Consider the following 23094-nt stretch of genomic DNA (forward strand, 5'->3'; position numbering starts at 1 on the left):
TTAAAACCTAGTTTGTTGGAGTCGAAGCCAAATTTGGATCGGTTCCAATCGCCAAACTCAGAAATAGAGCATGCCTTTGTAATCTTCTTGTTGAACTCCTAAGTTTAGAGAAAAGAGTCACTTGAATCCAATTCCGGATCAATAAGATATATAAGTATGAAGTTTGGACGAAATATGATTCGAGTTAGGGACCAACCGACAATAAATAAACGTTTCGTTTGGGGGATCGTTTGTGCAAAATGAGTGCGCCCTCATCGGGCGGCACACATTTTTGCTAGCCAATATTCTAACGGTTGCGCAAAGGTCTTGGTGGGACACTCGCTAAGCATTGGAGCTGCGAGGATCCAACAACCCGAGTTTCACCTGTACCGGGCATGGGGTGGGATATCACGTTCCCTCCATCTAACGACCATCAGTGCCTCCAGTTTGGCGCACTTCTGGTAGATCCAAGGTATCTCGTTTCCGCCGCGATTTGAGCCAAGATTGGACGTCCCATATTGCAGCAGACCAAGATCTATTAGAGTTAAGGGAATAGTCACATTTTCTTGACAGATGTGTCCCTAAAAACCAATAGATGTGTCCCTAATGAATGCATCTATTTGTTTCTTACAAACATAACCAAATGAACTCCAAATTTTAAATAGATTTTTCCAGAGCATCAAGGATTATTTGAAGATCATTTTAAAGAGTCTAATAAAAACATTTAAGAGAATTTTCAAGGAGTTTCATAAGAAGGGAATTCGGTCCATTCGCAGTAAGTAAGAGGTTAGTATAGTTTCGAGTTCGACTTCTTTGTGATTCGAAGTACCATTGAATCGTAAAATTAATCATTGTATCATGTGACACAAACGTCGGGTATTATACATGTCGTTGACTGTCTTAAAGAAAAAAGAATACCTCGCCTCCATTAAAATCTTCTTTTTCTAATCCTCCCCGTTTTCCTTTTCTTTTTCATTTATCTGGTTTCTATCAAGAAGTGTGTTGATCTTAAAGTAATAAATCATAAAACAGAGAAGGACTACAATACCTTTTTTTTAATCTTAAATCAATGGTGAGATTTGAATACAAATAATCTATTTTGGATAACGGTTAGAAATACGAAACATGCATGTTGGATTTTCACTCCCTTTGTCTATCTTCGCTAATTCGAAACGAAAGTTTTTTCTGTTGATTTACTAATAAAGTTAAAGCTATAATCTATTTCACCAGTGACTCGATTAGTGACTTGATGAATCCACTCGTTCAATCTGTACACCGGAAATAGCATAACTAATAGTGTTGTCCCCTTTTTTTCTTCAATTCCTAGTATCAACATATTAGCCTAGAAACGGATCGTTTCTATGGCAGAACATATTGAACTGATATTTTGTGGTTTAGAAAAGCATGCAAGCCCGACCGACCGAACACCAAAATCAAACTTAGATTTAAATAAAAGGTTCTTCTCAACAACCAACACCAAAATCAAATACCTAAATAAATTAGAAAAATTCAGATTCAAATAAAAATGACATAAACATGATCAGTATTACAAGTTTTTCAGCCCTTGTAACCATTACATCCTTGATCACCTTGTAACTAATGGGAATAACCTGCATGTCGGCCCAAGCTCCTATCTTGTCCATCGAAACCAGAGCATTTGAAATCTTCAAGACAAAGAAAACTCATATTAATATATGTTATATCATTATATGATAGGCTTACGACAATTATATGATAAATTGTAATTTTGTTTGTGCTCGTAGTTATTTTATTATTTTAACTATAAATTGATTTTCAAGGACATGTTTTTTGGCAATGAATTGGAAAGTAAAAAATGATTTTGATGAAGGAAAAGAATGAGAGGAGGAATTTGTTATCTTCACCTTAGCACCTAGCATTTGCAGCCCCATTATACACACCACCTGCAACATTTGAGCATATAAGAAATTAATCAAGTGACATCAATCAAGTGGTTCGCTCTCTTATGTATGTAATTTGGCAATTGTAAGCAGGTGTAATACTACTGAAGCCAATGGTTTCGGCGTGCGAAGCATAGTTCTAATACATTTTCTTTGTCTATGTGGTTGGACTATATATTCTCATAGTTACTATTACAATGGGATGTAATAAAGTGCATGTCAAAGGCTATTACCCACCAAGTACATACATGCTTCTTAGGTTGATGAAGGGTGATTCTAAATTTTCAATAAGATTAGTCGATGTCTTTCCTTGTCCTAACGAAATTCACCGGAAAACCACATTGCCTAAAATAACCCATGAAATTTGAAGTAAAAATAAAATTCATCCCCAAATGCTTACTTGGATTCGCATTATTGTTGTAGTTCCCATAGGCTGGATTGCCTGCATTGCTTTTGAACCCTTGGTTGCCTCCATACCCTTGGTTTCCTCCATACCCTTGGTTGCCTCCATACCCCTGGTTCCCTTGGTTGCCTCCATAACCCTGGTTGCCTCCATACCCCTGGTTCCCTTGGTTGCCTCCATAACCCTGGTTGCCTTGGTTGCCTCCATAACCCTGGTTGCCTTGGTTGCCCCCGTACCCCTGGTTGCCTTGGTTGCCCCCGTACCCCTGGTTGCCTTGGTTGCCCCTGTACCCCTGGTTGCCTTGGTTGCCCCCGTACCCCTGGTTGCCTTGGTTTCCCCCGTACCCTTGGTTGCCTTGGTTGCCTCTGTACCCTTGGTTGCCTCCATTGCCTGGGTATCCTCCGTTGTCTGGGTATCCTCCGTTGTCTGGGTATCCTCCGTTTCCGGGAAATCCTCCGTTACCTGGGTATCCTCCGTTGCCTGGATATCCTCCGTTTCCGGGAAATCCTCCGTTGCCTGGGTATCCTCCGTTGCCTGTGTTTGGCCAGCTTGGATTTCCTATATACAGAAGAAATAGTACTTAGTTTGATTAGCGATGTGAACACAAATAATTGAAACATTACAATAAGGGTTGTGTTTTTCTTGTTGTGTAAGAAACTCTACTTAGACATAATTGTCAACCTTTTTAGGTCTACTTAGACATAATTGTCTTCTTTTCTAAGAGGAGGTACAGAAGACATGAAAATTTAGTATCAGCTGAAAAATAGCAGAGCAGATCCTTTTATTCACCTCCATTGTTGGGATAGTTGGGATTCCACGGTCGTTGTGGTTGAATTTTGAGAAAATCCTTCCACCACATGGTAGAATATTTTGGAGTACGCGCATAATTTTGGCGATTGACAGAAACTAAACCGAAACGCTTGGTGTAGCCAGATTCCCATTCAAAACCGTCGAGGAATGACCATACAAAGTATCCTTTCACATTACTTAACTGATCCCTGTCGATACATACATTTCTAAGTCATTTTCTCCTTCTTATATGTGATCAGTAAAAATGAAATTTGAGATTACTTACTGATGAATCGACTGACATAGAGCAGCGAGGTACTGATCAAAGTAGTCAGATCTCTCTGAATCCATCCAAGTAGGGTTTACAGCATTTACACCATCCTCATCAGCCATTCCTATTTGAAAAAAAAAACAGAAAATGAGGGTATTGGCAGAGGTGCTACTATGGCACATAAAAACCCAAAGTTATATGTACATACCATTCCCAGTAATGTAAATTATGGGTTTGTTGTAAGTGTTGGTTATATATTTGAGAAGCTTTTGCATGAAGAAAGATGCCAAGTAGAGCCCCTGTCATTTTTGATGACCATAGTATAGAATAAGACAGTAATTAAAGGAAAGGAAAATGCTCTGGCTGCTGAAATCCTAGGTAGATTTCGGAGAAAATCCCATATCAACGGAGAAAATCCCATTACTTCTTTTTTGATTTGTGATTCCAGTTGCGAAAAAATGTCTGGTCCTTGATTTAGGATTCCCTATCAACTATGCCTAGGATTCGGCGGGTCTATCACTAGAATAAAGGAAAATCTTGACCCAAAAATCTTTCTCGAACAAGGTCGAATGACGTCACATGTCTGGGAGTAGAGATGAGCATGTCACAACTCACATTAGTACTCAGGTCATGTTCGGGCATGATTTTCGGGACATCTAGCACGATTGGTAATAGTTATTGAAGTATATTGAAGAAAAGGAAGATATCTAGAAGATATCTCCCCAAGATAGAAAGAAATACATAATATAGCAATTGTAATTTTAATTGTTTCCTCTTTGTAATATTTCCTTATTTATTATTTCTCTACAAACCCTATTGTAATCTCTATAAATATGTACCCAAGTCTATCAATGAAATTACCTTTGATAATTATATCTCTTGTGTCTCCTTCAATTTATTATGGTATTAGAGCACAATTAATATTTCCTGGAGTTTTTCATAAAGATTATTGGTTTCTTCGGTTTTTATTCAAGGAGCTCTACGGATTCTTATTATTGTAATCTTTACATCATCTTCAAAGGTCAGTTACAATTTTTTTTATTATTTTTTCCAATTTTTTCGAATTTTTTTTCGAATTTTTTGCGACAATTTTTAACCAATTTTAGGTTAAAACACATTCTGTTCTGTTCCGGAACAGGTTAAAGACACATTCTGTTCTGTTCTGGAACAAGATTAGCCCTAATCCGGATTCATCCAATACTAGAATAGACCTAATCCGGTCTGTTCCCATACCAGAACATAACAATTTTAAAACCGGAATAGACCTAATTTTAAAACCAGAACATAACTCAACACGACCCAAATCGGAACCAAAAACAAATTTTCGGTTCCCGACTTCCTGTTGTCTTCTCCGACGACCTTACCCTTTAGGGTTTCGGATTTCCCGCCGGAATAGTGTGATTCACCTCTTCAGACGACAAGACCTCCACCAATACACACCTGGACCCTCTTCTCGTCGGAAATTCATCACGAGAACTTTCAATTTTCCTACTGGCCGAGAGCAACAGTTCCAGAGAACTTTCTCTCTCTACAAATCCTCACACTTGATCACTGTTGGTGGACGAACTCACTCGATTCGAACTCCTCTCCCTTTGATTAGCTTTTTCCCTAGGTTGATTACGACTTACCTATTGGTTTCAAAGAAACCCTAAATTCGGCTGGTTAAAACAACCTACCGGAACCCTAATTTAGCCGGCGGCAATATCCCGAATCAGGTGACGGAGTCAAATCTAATTGACTCCCGTCTTGCCCCATTGACCGGACTTTTTCACCGCCCTTTGACTTTGACCAGGACCACTCGTAATTAACCCCGACTCCATTGACTTGACTAAAAGTCAGTCAACTTTGACCGACCTAATTCTGTCATTGACCGACCAAACCATCTGACTTCTTTTGTGACATTCTGGACTGTCTCCTTTACTTCCCAACACTTCTGTTTGGACTATTTATTTGAGACAACATATACTGTCCCTTTTATTCCTCGCCAACACTTCTGTTAGTTGTGCAAATTCTGAACCGTCCCTTATATATTATTGTGACGTTGATTTTAAAATAGATTATTTTCTTCTATTCTTTACAGAACAATGACTTCTGGACAATCTGCCAACATCAGTGATCTGAACTCGAATTCAGATGACACTCCACCGATGACAGACACTACTCCTCCTCTTCAAATATGTGAGGCTTATTATGTGCATCCTTCGGACAATGCCACTTCCGTTGGTGTTAATCCCGTTCTTACCGGTCCAGACTATGCTGAATGGGCTCACAGTATGCACGATGCTCTTATCATTAAAAATAAGCAAGGTTTTATCGATGGGTCGCTCCCTAAACCGACGGATCCTGCGCAACTTCATGCATGGACCCGTTGTGACACCATGGTGGCTGCTTGGATATCCAATTCTGTCAGCGAGGAAATCCGACGTAGCACGAGACGTTCGGCTTCTGCTTTTGATCTTTGGAAGAATTTGAAGGAGCGTTTTGCTACGTCTAACGCTACCTACATTTATCAGCTGAAGAAAAAGATTTCTGCCCTTACTCAGGAGCACCAGACTATTTCAGCTTATTATTCTCAGTTGAAGTCTTATTGGGACGAATTGGATGCTATCATTCCACCCACTTCATGTGCTTGCCCTGTTGGCAAAACAACTATTGAATATCATCTTACCTCGCGTACGATTGAATTTCTCATGGGTCTTCATGAACGTTATTCTGCGACTTGCAATAACATACTTCTCATGGAACCACTACCTTCTCTGGCCAAGGTATATAATTTGGTCATTCAAGAAGAGCAGAAAAATAAGATCAATGCTCCTTTTGACTTTCACGCTTTCAACGCTAAGATCACGGCTGCTAACAAGTTGAAAGAAAGTGATTTACCTCGCCCGAAAAATAAGCGAGTTCGTCCTTATTGTACTAAGTGCAACCTTCATGGACACATTGCTGACACTTGTAACAGAGATGTAATGTGCACTCATTGCAAACGTCTCGGTCATTCTGTTGATCGATGTTATCTCCTACATGGTCGCCCCCCTCGTCCAGGTGGTGCCCGTAGCACTTCTCAGGGTTCCAGCTCTTCTCCAGCTCCAACTCTTACCAGAGAAGACTATGACCGCATTATGGCAGTTATCAATGCACAAACTCCTTCCAGTTCTGCTATGATGTCAGGTACTTCCCTATCTCACCCTTCTGTTTGGATTGTTGATAGTGGTGCTTCAAACCATGTTTGCTTCTCTCTAGATGCTTTTAGCTCTTATGCTTTAGCACCACCATCTTGTTATGTTCAAATTCCTGATGGCGCGACTTACTTAGTCAAATACATTGGCAGAGTCGTCTTTTCCGACTCTCTCTCTATTGACCAAGTTTATTACATTCCTAATTTCAAATTTAATTTGATGTCTGTAAATCAGACTTGTAAATCTTTGAAATCTGGTATTTATTTTGATTCAACTCATTGCCTTTTTCAGACGATCTCAAATCATCAGGAGATTGGTCGGGCTGATGCTATTGATGGACTCTACATTCTCCGTAGGAATTTTACTGCACTTGCTTTGAATAAGTCAATCGACGTCTGGCACCGTCGACTTGGACATCCTAATTTAGGCCGTTTACGTACTTTATCAGAACGTTTCCCGTTTATTTCCTTTAATAAGTCGCATGAATGCGTTGTATGCCCTATGGCAAAACAATCTAAGTTGGTTTTTAATAAAAGTAGTAGTTTTAGTACTTTTGCTTTTCAACTTATTCATGCTGATATTTGGGGACCCTTTCCGGTTCCATCTTTAACCAACAAGCGTTATTTCCTCACACTTGTTGATGACTTCTCCAGATTTACTTGGACATTCCTTATGCAAACCAAGTCTGAGACTAAAACACATTTAAACTTCTTTTTTCAGTTTGTTTCTAAACAATATCATAAGAAGATTAAATCTATATCCTCGAGTCCTGAAAATACATTTTCAAACCCGATTGAAACATTTCGTTCTGATAATGGAGCCGAGTTCTTATCCAATGATCTCCAAACTTGGTTCCATTCTCATGGAATTCTCCATCAACGCAGTTGCGTCTCCACACCCGAACAAAATGGTGTCGTCGAACGTAAACATCGTCATTTACTCGATGTTGCTCGCGCTTTGCGTTTTCAAGCACATCTCCCTTTAAAATTTTGGGGGGAATGTTTAAAAACGGCAACCTATTTAATCAATAGAATGCCGACTCCAATACTTTCATACAAATCTCCTTATGAAATGTTATATGATTCTCCACCGGACTACTTAGCTCTCCGAGTTTTCGGTTGTTTATGTTTTGCAACCAATACCAACATCCAAAATAAGTTCGATCATCGAGCTAAACCTGGAATATTTGTTGGTTATCCGCCTGGGAAGAAAGGATACACCATTTACGATTTAGAAACACACAATCTCTATGATTCCCGGAACGTGCGTTTTTTTGAGGATAAGTTCCCTTTCGCTGAACGTCAATCGACATTCTCTGAACCTACCTCCTTCACTCCGCTTTCATCGGACGCCTATTACTTCAGTCCCATCGACGATACCCACTCGCCTCATCCGGACTTGTATACTCTCCCGTCTTTGGTCGACGACCATTCACACTCTTCCACTGACGCGACCCCCATCCCACCTATTGTGTTAGACTCCTCATCTTCCGCTGCTTCTTCCTCGGAGGAATCTCCCGAGCTTCCTTCTGACTCTGTTATTCCCTCGCAAGGTATTTCCCCTCTGCAAGGTGCTTCTCCTTCGAAAGAACCTTCACCTTCGACTTCTGACACCACCCCGGTTTCAGCTACTTCTCCCGAAGAACCTTTACCTTCTTCTCGACCAGTCCGTACAACGAGACGTCCTGCCCATCTGGCTGACTATCTTTGTTCTTGTACTACTGCACCTACGACTTCCACCAAATATCCCTTAACTGACTATGTCAGTTTTGAAAAATTCACCCCTTCCCATCGAGCATTTCTTACTTCCGTTGTCAATACGGAAGAACCAACATCCTATTCCGCCGCCAAGGCTTTTCCAGAATGGCGTGCTGCAATGGATAAGGAAATTCAAGCTCTTGAACAAAATCAAACTTGGTCATTAACTCCCTTACCCCCGGGAAAGAAACCAATTGGTTGTAAATGGGTGTACAAAATCAAATACCGCTCTGACGGATCAATTGAACGTCATAAAGCGCGACTCGTTGCCAAGGGTTATACCCAAGTAGAAGGCATCGATTATCATGATACTTTCGCCCCAGTCGCCAAATTGGTCACTGTTCGTGCACTTCTTTCCGTTGCTGCCATTAAAGATTGGCCCCTCCATCAGTTGGATGTGAATAATGCTTTTCTCCAAGGTGACTTGGATGAAGAAGTCTACATGACTATTCCACCTGGGTTTTCCAGGACTGGTGACCACAAAGTATGTCGCTTGCACAAATCCCTTTACGGATTAAAACAAGCTTCTCGACAGTGGTTTGCCAAATTTTCTACCGGCTTACAAGCTGAAGGTTTTAAACAGTCATCTTCTGATCATTCACTGTTTTGTTTTTTTGATGGTCCGACTGCCATTTACGTCTTAGTTTACGTAGATGACATCATTATCACCGGCAATAATGCCTCGGCAATTTCATCTCTTCAATTACGTCTCGAGAAACGTTTTTCTCTTAAAAACCTTGGACGACTTCAATACTTTCTTGGAATCGAAGTATCTCGTTCCCCAAAAGGCATTTTCCTTTGTCAACGCAAGTACACGTTGGACATTCTTCGCGACTCGGGTCTCCTCGGAGCTAAACCAAGTCTTTTTCCCATGGAACAACACTTAAAGTTATTACCTACTGATGGTACGCCATTAGACGATCCAACTTCGTTTCGGCGTCTTATTGGTCGACTTTTATATGTCACGGTGACTCGTCCTGACATTTCATTTTCTGTGAATTACCTTAGTCAATTCATGCAAAATCCCCACTCCAATCATATGGATGCGGCTACTCGAGTTGTTCGTTATTTGAAAGGCACCATGAATCATGGCCTCCTTCTCTCTTCGTCCAGCACTCTAACTATTTCTGGTTTTACCGACTCTGATTGGGCTAGTTGTCCCATCACCCGTCGCTCGACCACCGGCTACTTCACTATGCTTGGTTCAAGTCCGTTGTCTTGGAAGTCCAAGAAACAACCGACTGTTTCCCGATCCTCGGCTGAGGCAGAATATCGGGCTCTAGCTACACTCACTGCGGAACTGCAGTGGCTGAAATATTTGTTTCAAGACCTTCGTGTCTCAATTCCAGAACCCTTTCAGGTCTTCTGTGACAATATGGCGGCTATGCACATTGCCGCCAATCCTGTCTTTCACGAACGAACAAAGCATATCGAGATCGATTGCCATTTCGTTCGGGAGAAAATTGAATCTGGTCTTATTAAGACGACTCACCTTCGCTCTGCCGATCAGATAGCTGACATCTTTACGAAACCACTTGGTTCAGATCCATTTCATCGGTTACTCTCCAAGTTGGGCTTGATTCAGATTCCTTCCCCTGCTCCAACTTGCGGGGGGGTATTGAAGTATATTGAAGAAAAGGAAGATATCTAGAAGATATCTCCCCAAGATAGAAAGAAATACATAATATAGCAATTGTAATTTTAATTGTTTCCTCTTTGTAATATTTCCTTATTTATTATTTCTCTACAAACCCTATTGTAATCTCTATAAATATGTACCCAAGTCTATCAATGAAATTACCTTTGATAATTATATCTCTTGTGTCTCCTTCAATTTATTAATAGTATTGGATTTGGATAGAGAAAAAAGATTAAGTATAGCTTACTTGCTGGTCCCTAAGACTCTGGCCTTGTGAGTTCCTTGCTGGAGACAAAACAAGGTATTAAGATATAAAAAACAATAAGTCACTTGTTATATAGTTAAAAATATAAAAGCTGGAAGAGATTATTAACTTACTTAGTGCTTCTATCTGTTGTTCTCGTTCAAAAAAGTCAAGACTTCTACTATGGTTGGCGATAAACCTGGATCCATAGTGATTAATTCCCAGAAAATCAATCGACCCTTTTATTAATTTTTTATTATCGTCGGTTAGCTTTGGAAGCCGAGTGCCAATAAGTTTAAGCATGTCTTCAGGATAATCTCCGTGGATTATTGGATTCAAGAACCTTCGCCAAAACCAAAAGGCATGTCAAATATAAAAGACAAGTATATATATATATATATATATATATATATATATAGGATTTTAGAAGTTATATTAGCTTAAGCCCATTCTAAGATTTAAGAGAATTGAGCTTTTATGGGGCAAGTGATATAATACCATCCAATTTGAAAATCCATGTGCCTTTTTGCAGCTTCTATATCTTCCGGCCTGTTCCAATTATCAGGCTCTCCCCATTGGCAACCAATTGCTATGCCTATTTCACCACCTTGATGCTAAATTACACAAAGTTACAACATATATGTTATTTTAAACGACTTGCAAAGACAATTTCGACATATGTTTCTTTAAAGTATATATTATAATAGTGAACTACAAAATTATTTCCCCAAAACACAATAGAGCATAGATCAAATAGAATACCTTGAACTTAGTTCTGTAACTAGAAACGACGGTCGCATGAGCTAAAAGCAAATGATATCCAACTTTATACGGTTCAGCATTTGATTTTCTACCAGGGGCATGTATTCCAGTACCGAACCCATTTATAGCAACTGAAAGCGGATCATTTATTGTGATCCAATGCATCACTCTATCTCCGAATTTTGTGAAACACATCTCAGCATATAATGTAAAGCGAGCCCTGTTAATTGACAAAAGTTCACATTATGAGATTTGAGGACAACCTAAATGGAACCCTTTTCAGTTCACATATATGTCCATTTTCATATGGACCCCTTGAAATTCTTTTTATTTTTATGAGAATTAGTTATCATGTTACAACAAAAAAATTGAGAAGTAATTTATCACCATTTGAATTTAAATTTTACTTGTTAGATTCTAAGGATTATTGAACTATTGAATCCCTATGAGTATGATCTTCAAGATGAGAAAATCGTCCTCGGAGAAAGATATCAAATTGAATTCATCAATAGCTAGGGTCACAAATTGAACAAGGGCTTAACTTATATACTTACACAATATTGGAACATAACCATCCATTTGTTGTAGTTTGGAGATGATTAGGAAGATCCCAATGGAATAAAGTTACATAAGGTGTCATTTCTGCAACACATAAATAAAGTGGGTTAGAATATTTCAAAATATAAGATGCTCATTAACTTATGAAATCACACTTTCAAGTCCCCGACTTCATCTTATATGAAAGTTCAGCCCCATCCTATTCCTATCTATACAAGTAAAAAAAATAAACATAAGTTTTAAGAAAGAGGAGAGAAATAAATAAGAAAGTAGAATAAAATGTGGTACAAAAGGACGAGTAGGAAGAAATAAATTACTTTTCTTTAATATGGCATTAATGAGACCATCGTAGTAAGCAACTCCTGCAGCATTAACCGTGGTTCCGAGACCATCTACAAAATGTGAAATATAAATATAACAGAAGTTTTAAATGCATAAAATATAACTAAATTCCATTTGGTAAGAGACTAGATGTTATTCTTTCAACAAATAAAAAGAGACTAGATGTTATTTATTTAGCAATGATATTTTTCTTATTCATTTTGGGATAACTTTCGTAGTTCTCTCATTCTGTTAGACAACATGTAATAGTTCGACGGTTGGCCTTTTAGGAAGTTTACATTATCTACTTTCTATCATGTTTCATTTCATTACAGGAGGAGGCGGGGATAGGGTGCATCATGCAAAATGACCAGGCAAATTTCCTTGCTGCAGCAGCTTTCACTTGTCGAGGTCAGAATGCGGAAGAGTGTGAATGCGAAGCGATCTTAAAAGCAATCCAATGGGCTCTTAAAAAAAAGATTGATTTCCTTCATATTGAGAGTGATAACCTTAATATAGTTCAAAAAATCAACAAGGAAAAGGTAGACATATCTTGGCAGTCGGAAAACATTATAGAGAAAGTGCAACAGCTGGAGGCCAATTTCACAAAGGTGTTATATACTCATATCCCAAGAGAGGGTAATCACAAAGCAGATCTTTTGGCTAAATGGAGTAGAAGAAATAAAGGAACATGGGTGTGGCTGTCTTTATTAGATCTTCCGCAGGAATTGTACACTCTATTTTAGTTTGTTTTTGGTTGTACCTCAACAAAAAAAAAAAAATCATGTTTCATTTCATTAGTGAGAGCTATTCTCGCCATCCCAATATAGAGTGTAGAAATTCGTCCTGATATACAATAAGATGCTTTCATGTTGGTAAACAAAAAAAATGAAGAACTATTTACTATACCAGCAAAAATACGAGACCATGATATGGAAAAGTTATAAGCCGTAAATCCAAGTTTAGCCATAAGGTCGAGATCATCCTGCATTCGACAAAAAAAAATTAGAACATGTCTATTTCTTTCTTTAGTTGTCCATATATATATATATATATATATATATATATATATATATATATATATATACATATATATTCTTTCATTACACCAACACAACATTTACTTAAATCGCCCACCACTTCTTGTTGTAGTGCTTGGACAAATACTCCACAACACTGGGGTCGCAGGTTCAATCACATAAAGTACAAATGTAGGATCATTGAACTTTGATATAAATAAAGTTGAAGAAAATCAGATTTGTGTGGTCTTTAGGTTCAAATCAGACAGTTATAGTGCTTATTCAGTTAGAGGATTGACTAGAATCATTTTCGATGTATTGGTGATTGGCAGATGCACCTAGCTTTTACTAAGGCTGGAGAAGGTCTGATCCTGAAGAATTAAAAAACCTACAGATTGAAATTTAGTAGCCATTAGTATTTTCTTTGGCTTCCTTTCACCGTTTTTAAGAAATGACCATTATACTGAGTAATTGTGTAGGATATTACATTGTAGCGATGATATTGATCAGCTGCTGTATCACCGTTGCTTCCATCTTTTATATGTCCTACAAAAATGACCATTACACTGAGTAATCGTGTAGGATATATATATACAGGGGCGGAACCAGGATTTAATACTAGAGAGGGCAAGCCCAAAGTCTCTATAAAGTAAACTTCTACATATAATACGTATGACCTTACAAGATACAACACAAAATAAATTTTTTAAGAACATCCTTTCATATCATGATTTCAACATTTATCTTGACAATCTAAACAAAACAGCAGAAGTAATATTTTGACTTAAATTTACAAATTAACGTAACATTGGATAATCCAATTGAGTACTAAAATATGAACAAAGAAGTCACATAATTTTATTATTCATTAATCTAAGGTCGTCGTGTTATAACTATTCAATGACACTTGAAGTAGAAAATATTACTTAGCCGAGAGTGTATCCGAGCAAAACAAGATTACCCAAGAAAAACAAGATTTTTTTAATAATTGTTCACTTAATTTAGGATCCCTGTTTGAAATCAAAATGAAAATTAAAAAGAAAACCAATTCAAAATGAAAAATAAGGAAGGCCGCCAGATTTGAACCCGTGCCTGTGGGGTTGGAAGCATAAGGCCTTCACCACTAGAGCTAATAGTAAACCACTGTAAGTAATGGTAGATTTGGTTAAATTTGTTGAGATCAGGGCGGGCAGCTGCCCGGCCTGGTCTCCACATAGTTTCGCCCATGTATATATATATATATATTCAATCCAATAGTCTATATTCTCACAAATTGGAGGAGAGAGAAGATCTCGCGTGACATCAGCATCTTGCGATTTTGCTCTCTCCCTTTTTCACCCAAACCCTAATAGAAACGCCCAAATTCATAATACAATCACAGAATCAATCTCCATTCCTCACCTAAATCACAACTCAAAGATCATCTAATCATCTATTCCTAACTATTACAAGTAATCCACCCTCTTCCACCAACAAAAAACCATGTAGATCTAGTTTTTTATTCAGCCAAGTAACCCTAACATTCACGACCTACTTCAACATCCACCCACCTAATCCTTCTCATCCAAGTATCTTCACCAGGAGCATATATATCTACTACATAGTAACCTACCCACTTCTATCTACTACATAATACCTAGATCTAGATTTTTGGTTTCAAAACTATTAGACCCTAACTGCTGATTGAGGGTCTCATCCTTGTCCTCCCACTCTAAAGAAACACTCACAGAAGAGAAAGTATCCACCATCAAGCATCGTCACACACATGCAAGGGGAGTTTCTCGAACCTTTTTATCTTCTTATTCAATAGACGAGGTCAAGGGGTTATCGATAGGACACAAACGCTCTCTAATCTTATTTCTGCAACCACAACGAGCTACATCAGGGAAGTCCTCTTATCTCTACTGTTAAGTTCTTAGCTTCATTCAACCTAGAGGGGAGTCTTTCTTATTCTGATTTTGCTTCACGTTCATTTTAAATTTTTTGATCTGGTCAGTTAGAAGTTAGAACCCTTAAGATACTTTACTCATACCTTTACATTGTTGCATGCCGGTTGCATCTTGATCCGTAAGCTCATGAATTTCATCCTGATTTATTTCTATATGGTACTCATCATTCCGAAGAGAATCCTAATATCTGATTTCAATTCTGTCGGTCGTCCGGTCATGGTGAACCTTTATGCATACTTCGTTCACAACACTAATCCTCGTTACATAATGTTATCATATCGTCGATCTACTTGCGGTAGTTTTGACCAGATTTCCATGTTAGTTTCATCCTTCATTAACTGTAATCAGCTTAGGAACATTAATCGAACAGTAGCTGGCCACGTTGGCCTCTGGATCAGCCGTATAACAAATAGAATACATCTTAACTTTCCTTTCGACCCCGGACGACACTATATCTCGAATATATTTCTCCAACTTTGCCGTGTAGTTTCTGTTGTTTTTCTTCCACTCCACTTTTTGTTGATTACCTTTGAATCTGGTTATCAAATTGATTTAACTTTCTATCAAAGTTCTGTAACATTTTCACTTCCACCCTTTGTCGCAATTCATTTGCGATCGTTTGTCGGATTAGCAGGGTATTTATACTCGGGTTATGACGGCGATCCCATTTACCAGGTGTCTGACCTGATTCTACTAGGTAGAACTCAAGCGGATATGGTCTCTGTACATGGAGAATACTGGCGGGATACCTCGGAATCATCTTTTGGTTCCATCTTGCAGACACTGTTGTTTCTTATTGGAACTATAGGTGTTTGTTTAATCCATCTTCAATGTTACAGGAATTTAGATAACAGTTTCATCATTCAACCAACCAGAAGAACAGGTACTAGTTTCATCTTTCAATTAATCGGAAGGACTCTCGAGACCAATTGGCATATCATCCTCTTGAAGAGCTATAGGGCTTATAAGCTACAGAATGAAGGAAGCATCACTAAACGAAGCTTTTTTGTGCAATTCCTCTTTTCGGTTTTATGTCGTTGTACTTTGTTTACCTTTATGTTGGTTTTTATTTTGGATATTGTAAAAGACTCTTAAGTTAAATGTATTTGCTTTCAACAAAAAAAAAAAAAAAAAATATTCTCACAAATTGAAAACAGTCGAATGTACCAATTTTAAACTACCCATACATGTGGGATATTGTACGAGCGGTACTGCATAAATTTGGAAGTCACAAGATCGATATTTGGTTATAAATCAAAATTTGTATTTTGTTTGGTTAAAAACTCAAATATTTGTATTTTGTGTAGTTAAACATCTAATATTTTTTGTCAAACTCTTGCAAGCTGTTGCAAATTTTCTGCAAACAGTTGCAAACCTCTTGCAAAGTTTTCTCTTGCAAAGTTGTTGCATACAAGTTGTCGCAAATTATAAAAGTACTTAGAGATGTGAAGACTGGAAAAAAAACCGAGTGATCCTTTTTCACGAAAGCGAAAAAATCAGTGAGAGTTTTGACCGGTTTTGCCTAAGATAAAAATATGAATAATCGAGTTTTGATGCTCGTAAGGTCTTTATATTAAATATCTTAATGATGACAGTTATATCCCTTATCATATTCTCTTCATATTATATATATTCATGAGGTATATATGAACGATATGTATTGACTCTTAAAGTCTATGTCAAAAATAAAACTACCACACATTTGTTAATGGATCAATATGTGAAAGTAATCAATACAAAACTGTAAGATAAGAAAATAAAGAAAAACCTTATACTACATACATTTGTTCCTCTCATATATACGGCAAGATCTACCCATGATAGAATAATGATACCAAAATGTACAATTTCCAAGGTAAAAACGAAGCGGGAGTGCTACATGTACAAGATCCTTGACAAAATTTGTGACTGGAGACCTACTTCTTTTCAAGTCTATGAACAAGAAGTATGAGCACCAAATCTCCGTCCGAGCGATTCACCCCAATTACCCCATATGACTAAATCATTATATAAAGTAATTGGGAATAGATGGACTCTCAACCCTTGTAGAAAAACTTTAAAGAGTCTTTCTATAGTCTTTAAAGTTACTTTAAAGATATCTTAATGAAGATGCTTATTTAATTCATGATATATGTTCATATTATGTTTTTCATGATGTTCTATGTCATATTATGAACATAATGAGTTTTGGAGTGCAGGGAGAAAAATGTAGACTCATGTTGACTCCGAATTTGCGATCAACTGATCGTTTTGGTCGACAAATTTGTCGTCTAAGTTCTATAATTAGTTTGGGCCCTCATAATTTGTCGCCTAGAAAAGACTTTTCTTATCCACCTCGTCTCTCTCCCTCCTCCACTTCACTCTCTCTCATTTACTTCACATCTTTTTCTTCTTCAATATATCCGTGACGGGGCGATCGATCCTCTATTGGTGAACTCCACTAGATCCAAAAAGAGATAAAAATTCATTTCGTTTTTCTTCCTCGTTGTTGTTTTTGGATTTACGAGTTCGATTCTTGACAGTCGAATAATATGACACTATTTTAATATATAAACATGGAATAAAAATTTATCTTATTCCATGATCGAGGCGAGTGGTCACTCTTTTCTTAAAACAATTATATCCAGACGACGGTGCTAACGTACCTATGGACATTAGTCTCTCAAGATACAACGATCGCGTCGTATAAAAAGAAATATTACAATTTTATACGCTCCAACGAACTTTCTAATTACTATACTCTCATTTTCGACAATAGACGACTAAACTTTTGTCTTCAAATACTTAACTAAATGTTGTCCAAAACATTTTTTTAAAAGAGAAATCGACTTGATTATTTATAGAGTTAATCGTGACTCTACAAAATCTACAAGATACTTCTTCATTGAGTATTTATAGAGTTAATCGTAACTTGAGACTTTTCACAAGTACTTATTTCATATAATTTCACTCAATTAAAAAATTATTTATATAATAAACAGTTATCCGACACAACTTTCGTTGATCAGTTGGGTCTAACCGTGTTATCTTACTCAATTGTTGTTACTTTCTGAAGACGATTTTTGCACAATCTCAGACTGGGCATTTGACAAATCAGTCAATTCAAGATGTTTGGTGATTAAATTCTAAGTTTTTCTTCTTCTGAAAGATCAACTTCAGATACATCTACCTTCAACAAAAAAATAAAAAAAACTTCACATATATCTAGCACCCAAGTCAGACGTGGTGTGCTAGTATGGCCCATAAACAACTCTAAGTTAAAAGACCACTGGGTCGGCTTTGGCGTTTTTGCTACTATTAGTCATGTCTTGGCCCTACAAATCATGTTCTCGCTGTGGAACTAGATACTTAAAGGCCGCGGCTTCGGGGAATAAAGAAAAATCTCCGGGGAATAAAGACATATTCATTTTCAGTCCAAAAATTATTTCTTTTGATCTCTGCTCCTAAATCTTCATCTCCTTCTCTCATCCTCTTTCTCCTACTCCTCTCTATCTCTCTCTTTTTTTTTTTATTCTTTCTCTCTTACTTTTTCTCTCTCACTGTAGACACCACCAATCAATAGGTTTCGGATTTTTTCAAGAGAAATGGTTTGAAGTTTGAAGTTTTTTGTACTCAAATCAATTACTTAGAACAAAAGGGATAATTGAGACTGAAATTTCAGAGGTTTTAGTATGACATGAATTGACTTTTTAATTCTCCGATTTGAGTAACCTCCAAGTCACAACATATTCTTATGTTTGAAAAATGACGGCATCAAATTGACTCAAGAATTGATCATCCATCCAGAATTAAGTAAATTAAACAAACCCAAATCTATTAAGCCAAATAAGTGTCTATTCAGCCAGGAGCTGTGGTGTGTTTGAACAACGTGGGGGCTTGACCGAGGAATTCTCTTTCTCTTTCTCTCTCTAGAAACAAAGAAAGAAAGAAAGAAAAGGAAGAAAACCTTTTTATCATAACTCAGTCAGTTTCTTGATGGTCGTTGGTTGGTCGGTCGGTCGAGTAAATACAATTCCCACTCTCTGCGTGTGTTTTAAGTGATGATCCTACTACTAACTACAAGGGAACCCCTAATCTCTCTCTCTCTAATTCTTTGATCATTTTCTCTTTCTCTCACTGAAAACTCATAAGTAGTACCCAGCTAGCTAAGTCCCCAACTGTAAGAGGCAGTTTCTAAAAATTGAAGAGGAGGTTTAAGAGGCAGCTATAGGCAGTTTCCAAAAATTGGGATGGTTTCCAATTTTTTGGCTCAATAGGCAGTTTCCAATTTTTTGGCTTATAATATATATAAATAGGGGTTGAGTGCTTTGTAATCAAAACACCAACACAAACAACAACTCTTCTTTAGAGAGCTAGAGAGAGAGCAAGAGTGAGAGAAATTTTTCATAGTTTTTGAGCGGTGTTAAATTTCTCGGTCGTCGAAGATTTAGTATAGAAGGTTATTACTATACGGTACCATCTTGGGACGAACTTGCGGATTGTGTTAGTCGTCTTCATCTATCCTTCAATAAAGATTTCTTGTTCGCCCGAGGACGTAGGCTTTAAAGCCGAACCTCGTTAAATTCTGTTCGCATATTTGATTTTGACTTAGCTTTTAGATTAATCTTCATAATCGGATCAATTTCTAGGATAGGTTCGATAGCTTCCGCGACTTTTAGTTATAACACCAACATTAGTAGTGCTCAGAGAATGCAATCAAGTGAGAGAGAGAAGGAATAAAAAAGAGAGGGATAGAGAGGACGAGCAGGAGAGAGGATGAGAGGAGGTGAAGATTAAGGGGCAGAAATCAAAATAATAAATTTTTGGACTGAAAATGAATATTTCTTTATTCCCCGGAGATTTTCTTTTATTCCCCAAAGCCGCGACCATACTTAAATATAACACTAAATTTGATATAGAGTATTGTTGTAAAATATTGATAATAAATTGAAATAGAAACTACTGATATAATTATACTCAACTAAAAAATTATTTACATACTCCGTAATAAATAATTATTCAACAACTTCTTTGTCCACCACCATTTCGACCTCCTCCACCACACATCTCCTCATTTTGTTCATTGTTCAGGGGAAGAAGAGTCTCTCTTTTCACAGAAATCTTTCGTCTGAGAAGGATTATCCTTTTTAGATAAACATGATCTTCTTCTGAGCTTGGGGCCAAGAAGAGATGCATCTTCTTATTAAAAAAAAGGAAATTTAAACTTCATTTTTACTTAAAAGCTACCACTACTTAAAAATATGATTGGCTAGACAAAATCTTTTGTTGTTGTGGATTTCCAAAAAAAATGATTAAGGAAAATTTGATATTAGTATCCACCATTATAATGGAAACTAGAAAAAGTAAGTACGTACCACTTTGGCGTGCGAAGACATCCCAAATACTTTCACCTCTCCCACCTTCCTTAGCAGCCCCTTCGACCTTCATAACAAACAAGCAAGTTCATTGTTAGAGTTTATCACAAATTTTATGTCAACCTAGATAAAATCTAATAATCGACAAAAAAATGGTTAATCGGATGTATGAATAAACCAAATTTCCGTATCTACCTGATAAGCTGAACTTCCAACACCAAAAACGAATCTCCGATCAAAATCATTAGCAGTAACTATAGGCGCCATTTGTTGATGTTATTTGGTAATAGAAAGATCAATGCACAAATATGTTCCTGAGTTATTATTTGCCTGGTCTATGGGTCCATTTATATACTAGTTCCAAATGTGGGTTACAAAATGACATAAACATCCCTCAAGAAGATAAAGATACGTTGTTTATTATTGATGACTTCCAATATTGGGAAACTTCTATATAATACTTTTTATTATTGACCGATTTAAGTAAAAGAAATTATATCTATTTATCTATCTCTCTATTTGGTCTCTCTCCCAACTCTCCACCTGATGTGACGACATATCGCTTGAACGTATAGCAAATGCAAAAAAAATATGTTCGAGTGAATAGCCGCCACATCAGGTAGAGGTTTTCTAAACTTCTCAATATTTTTTTAGTCTCCTATCTAAATAATGACCTGCCAAGTCTTCCAGAGAATTTCAACAAAAAATATGTCTTGGAGAGAACAATTTTATAAGTAAAACGTTCTGTTAGTTTTAAGTTCTTGTTGTTATTTCAACAACAAAAAAAAAAAAAAGTTATGGTTGTTAGTTGGCATTTGTTAGTTGGCAGTAACTTTAGTCCAACTTCAAAACTGCAACTACATTTACTATTTAGAGGGCCAGGAGTAATTTTAGTCCAAGTACAAAACCCCAACCACATTTACTATTTAGATGGCCAGAGAAAGAAGTGGTTAAAAATGGAGTTCAGATAATTTTAAAGGAAAATTTATCATATTCACATCACAAACAATTTATTGATTTATTCCTGTGTTCCAACTTTAGAATATTAACAATCCGAATTTTCAATTTTTGATTGTCTAAGTGGTTGTTAGTGTTGACATAAATTCCAAAATTCTGGAGGTCTCAATTCTGATTTTTGGAGAAAGTGGAATCCGTAGTTATTGAATTTGGGTTATTAAAAGTATAAATCTATATAATAAATCAGAAGGGGAAACGGTGACTAGAACAACATCCTTTTTCTAATAAAGGATATTATCTAGAAACCTTCTCAAAATTTAAAATATAGTCCTTTTAAGAAATAAAATAACGTATTTGAAGAACAAAAATAACCGTGTCCTTAAAAAAAATAACTAATTTAAGAAAAACAAAAAGAAACAATAACTATTTCGAAAGTTAAAAAAAAATTAAAATCTCTCTCAATAAAATAATAAATAATTTAAAATAAGGAAACAAAAGAAAATAACACCAAAAAATTTGGATATCCAAAATATAACAGTATTAAATATGGAAAGTCGGGCGACATGTTTGGAGAGAGCACCTAAAACAATAATATGGGACGACTCTAGAAACACCGGGTTAGCAAAATTAAACAATAAGTTTGTCTGGATTTAAGCTCCATGTTTTTGGGCTTTAGGCCTCTTCAGTTATTGGTTTAACTTATGCGATTATTGTGTTTATCAAATTTTGATGACGTATCACCTCTCTGTAATGACTAACGTCAATCGCAGTCGATTTCTCAACAAAAAAAAAAGAGTTTTTGAGCTTACTCCTTCGTCACTAATTGGTAATTGAGTTCCCCCCCCCCCCCCCCCCAATGGTTGGTAATTAAGCTTACCCCCTTACACATTATTATTGACAAAAATAAAAAAGTTGTGTCTGACGTACGTGAAATAATTGTGACTACCAAGAACAATTGTTTTTCAATGTGATTCTTAGTAGAGTTTTTACCTTAATTTATTGTTTGATTTAGTCGCGAATATGAGTATTAAAGATTGATTTTATTTACATATTATTTAACTTAATTATTTTATTTTCACCTGCTAAAGATGGCATTCGTAGTTTTGACAAAACATCTAAATTTAAGGAGTAAGCTCAATTGTCAATTAGTTTTGAAGGGGGAAGCTGGAAAAGCCCAAAAAAATTTAAATTATTAATTCTAGATATATAATTTAAATTTGATATTATTCTAGAGTGAATTTTCAATAAAACATTAGAGAGAATTCGAAAAAAGAAGACAATGAAGGTAAGAATAAAAATTTGGGTGAATCTCCTTTGTAGGGGTTGTGAAGGTAAGAATTCGCGGGTCAAGAAGTCAATGAAGACTGGACCGTTGACCGGAAGTCGGACCTTCACTTGTTAATATTTTTGCCCACCAACGACGTCATTGGGCTTAACCTGTGACAAAAGAGACAACAACACACGTGACAGTGAGGTCTCAGGGGACACACAGGGATGGTGTCGTCCTAAGGGGGCTCCGACGGTTAAGTCAGTAAACTTGACAAATAGTAAATAGGAATTGTAAACCAGAGTTGGAGCTATCGAGTTAAATATGTTGTTTGAGCAGGACGATCGTTGGGAGAAAAGGTGATACAACCTGGTGTATGTTTGCCTAGTTCTCTGGTCGTCGAGTGAAATAAAGTACTTGCACCCCTTAGTCTTGTGGAGAGAGAAATGACCAGTCGCCTTCCTTGAACAGGTGGTCCTTAGGAGAGAGAAAGATCACCCGTCCTCTTTGATCGAGTGGTCGTCTAGAGAGAGAAAGTTCACTCCTTTCCATGGTCAAGTGGTAGTAGCAGTCGTTGGTCGCCTGCTAGAGGTTTGGATGATCGATGTGAGTGAGAAAATAAGTGGTTAGTTGATTGCCGGTGACTTTTGATGTCGGGTGTTGTTATCCGTAGTTGGGTGATTTAGTCGATTACTAGCCGATCCTTATATAGAGTTTTGTGGTCAATTGT

The 23094-nt window shown here is 37.0% G+C and overlaps 1 protein-coding gene across 4 annotated transcripts; it reads right to left on the reverse strand.

Annotated features, from left to right (window-relative positions):
• Window positions 1-1401: 1401 nt before the first annotated feature.
• Window positions 1402-20886, reverse strand: LOC147568837 (beta-glucosidase 4-like). Of its 4 annotated transcripts, XM_086655229.1 has the most exons (17): window positions 20336-20464; window positions 20141-20207; window positions 13325-13383; window positions 12728-12803; window positions 11815-11889; window positions 11494-11581; window positions 10940-11159; window positions 10676-10791; window positions 10312-10520; window positions 10181-10218; window positions 3570-3660; window positions 3377-3485; window positions 3091-3299; window positions 2602-2859; window positions 2299-2430; window positions 1863-1901; window positions 1402-1643 (listed from the first exon to the last, which is right to left on the reverse strand). In XM_086655229.1, exons 1-16 carry the CDS (start codon window positions 20405-20407, stop codon window positions 1864-1866), a joined length of 1857 nt encoding a protein of 618 aa, XP_086511355.1. In that variant the 5' UTR covers window positions 20408-20464; the 3' UTR covers window positions 1402-1643; window position 1863. The 4 variants fall into 4 exon arrangements, with proteins under 4 accessions (XP_086511355.1, XP_086511352.1, XP_086511353.1 ...); XM_086655226.1 differs by having other exon boundaries at window positions 2299-2859; window positions 20336-20886; XM_086655227.1 differs by having other exon boundaries at window positions 2299-2859; window positions 13325-13371; window positions 20336-20456.
• Between the last annotated feature and the right edge of the window lie 2208 nt (window positions 20887-23094).

Source organism: Eschscholzia californica, unplaced genomic scaffold (assembly GCF_041429995.1).
Source record: "Eschscholzia californica isolate CP2 unplaced genomic scaffold, dmEscCali1.0.p SCAF_1, whole genome shotgun sequence".
In the NCBI taxonomy this organism is placed as follows: Eukaryota; Viridiplantae; Streptophyta; class Magnoliopsida; order Ranunculales; family Papaveraceae; genus Eschscholzia; species Eschscholzia californica.

Excerpts from the sequence above, each read along its gene's own strand:
- LOC147568837 (XM_086655226.1), bottom strand. The coding sequence starts at position 20,407 with ATGGCGCCTATAGTTACTGCTAATGATTTTGATCGGAGATTCGTTTTT. Across the intron at positions 11,890-12,727 it reads ATGGTCTCGTATTTTTGCTG|ATGGTCTCGGAACCACGGTT; the intron begins GTATAGTAAATA and ends CACATTTTGTAG. Across the intron at positions 3,300-3,376 it reads CTATGTCAGTCGATTCATCA|GGATCAGTTAAGTAATGTGA; the intron begins GTAAGTAATCTC and ends ATGTATCGACAG.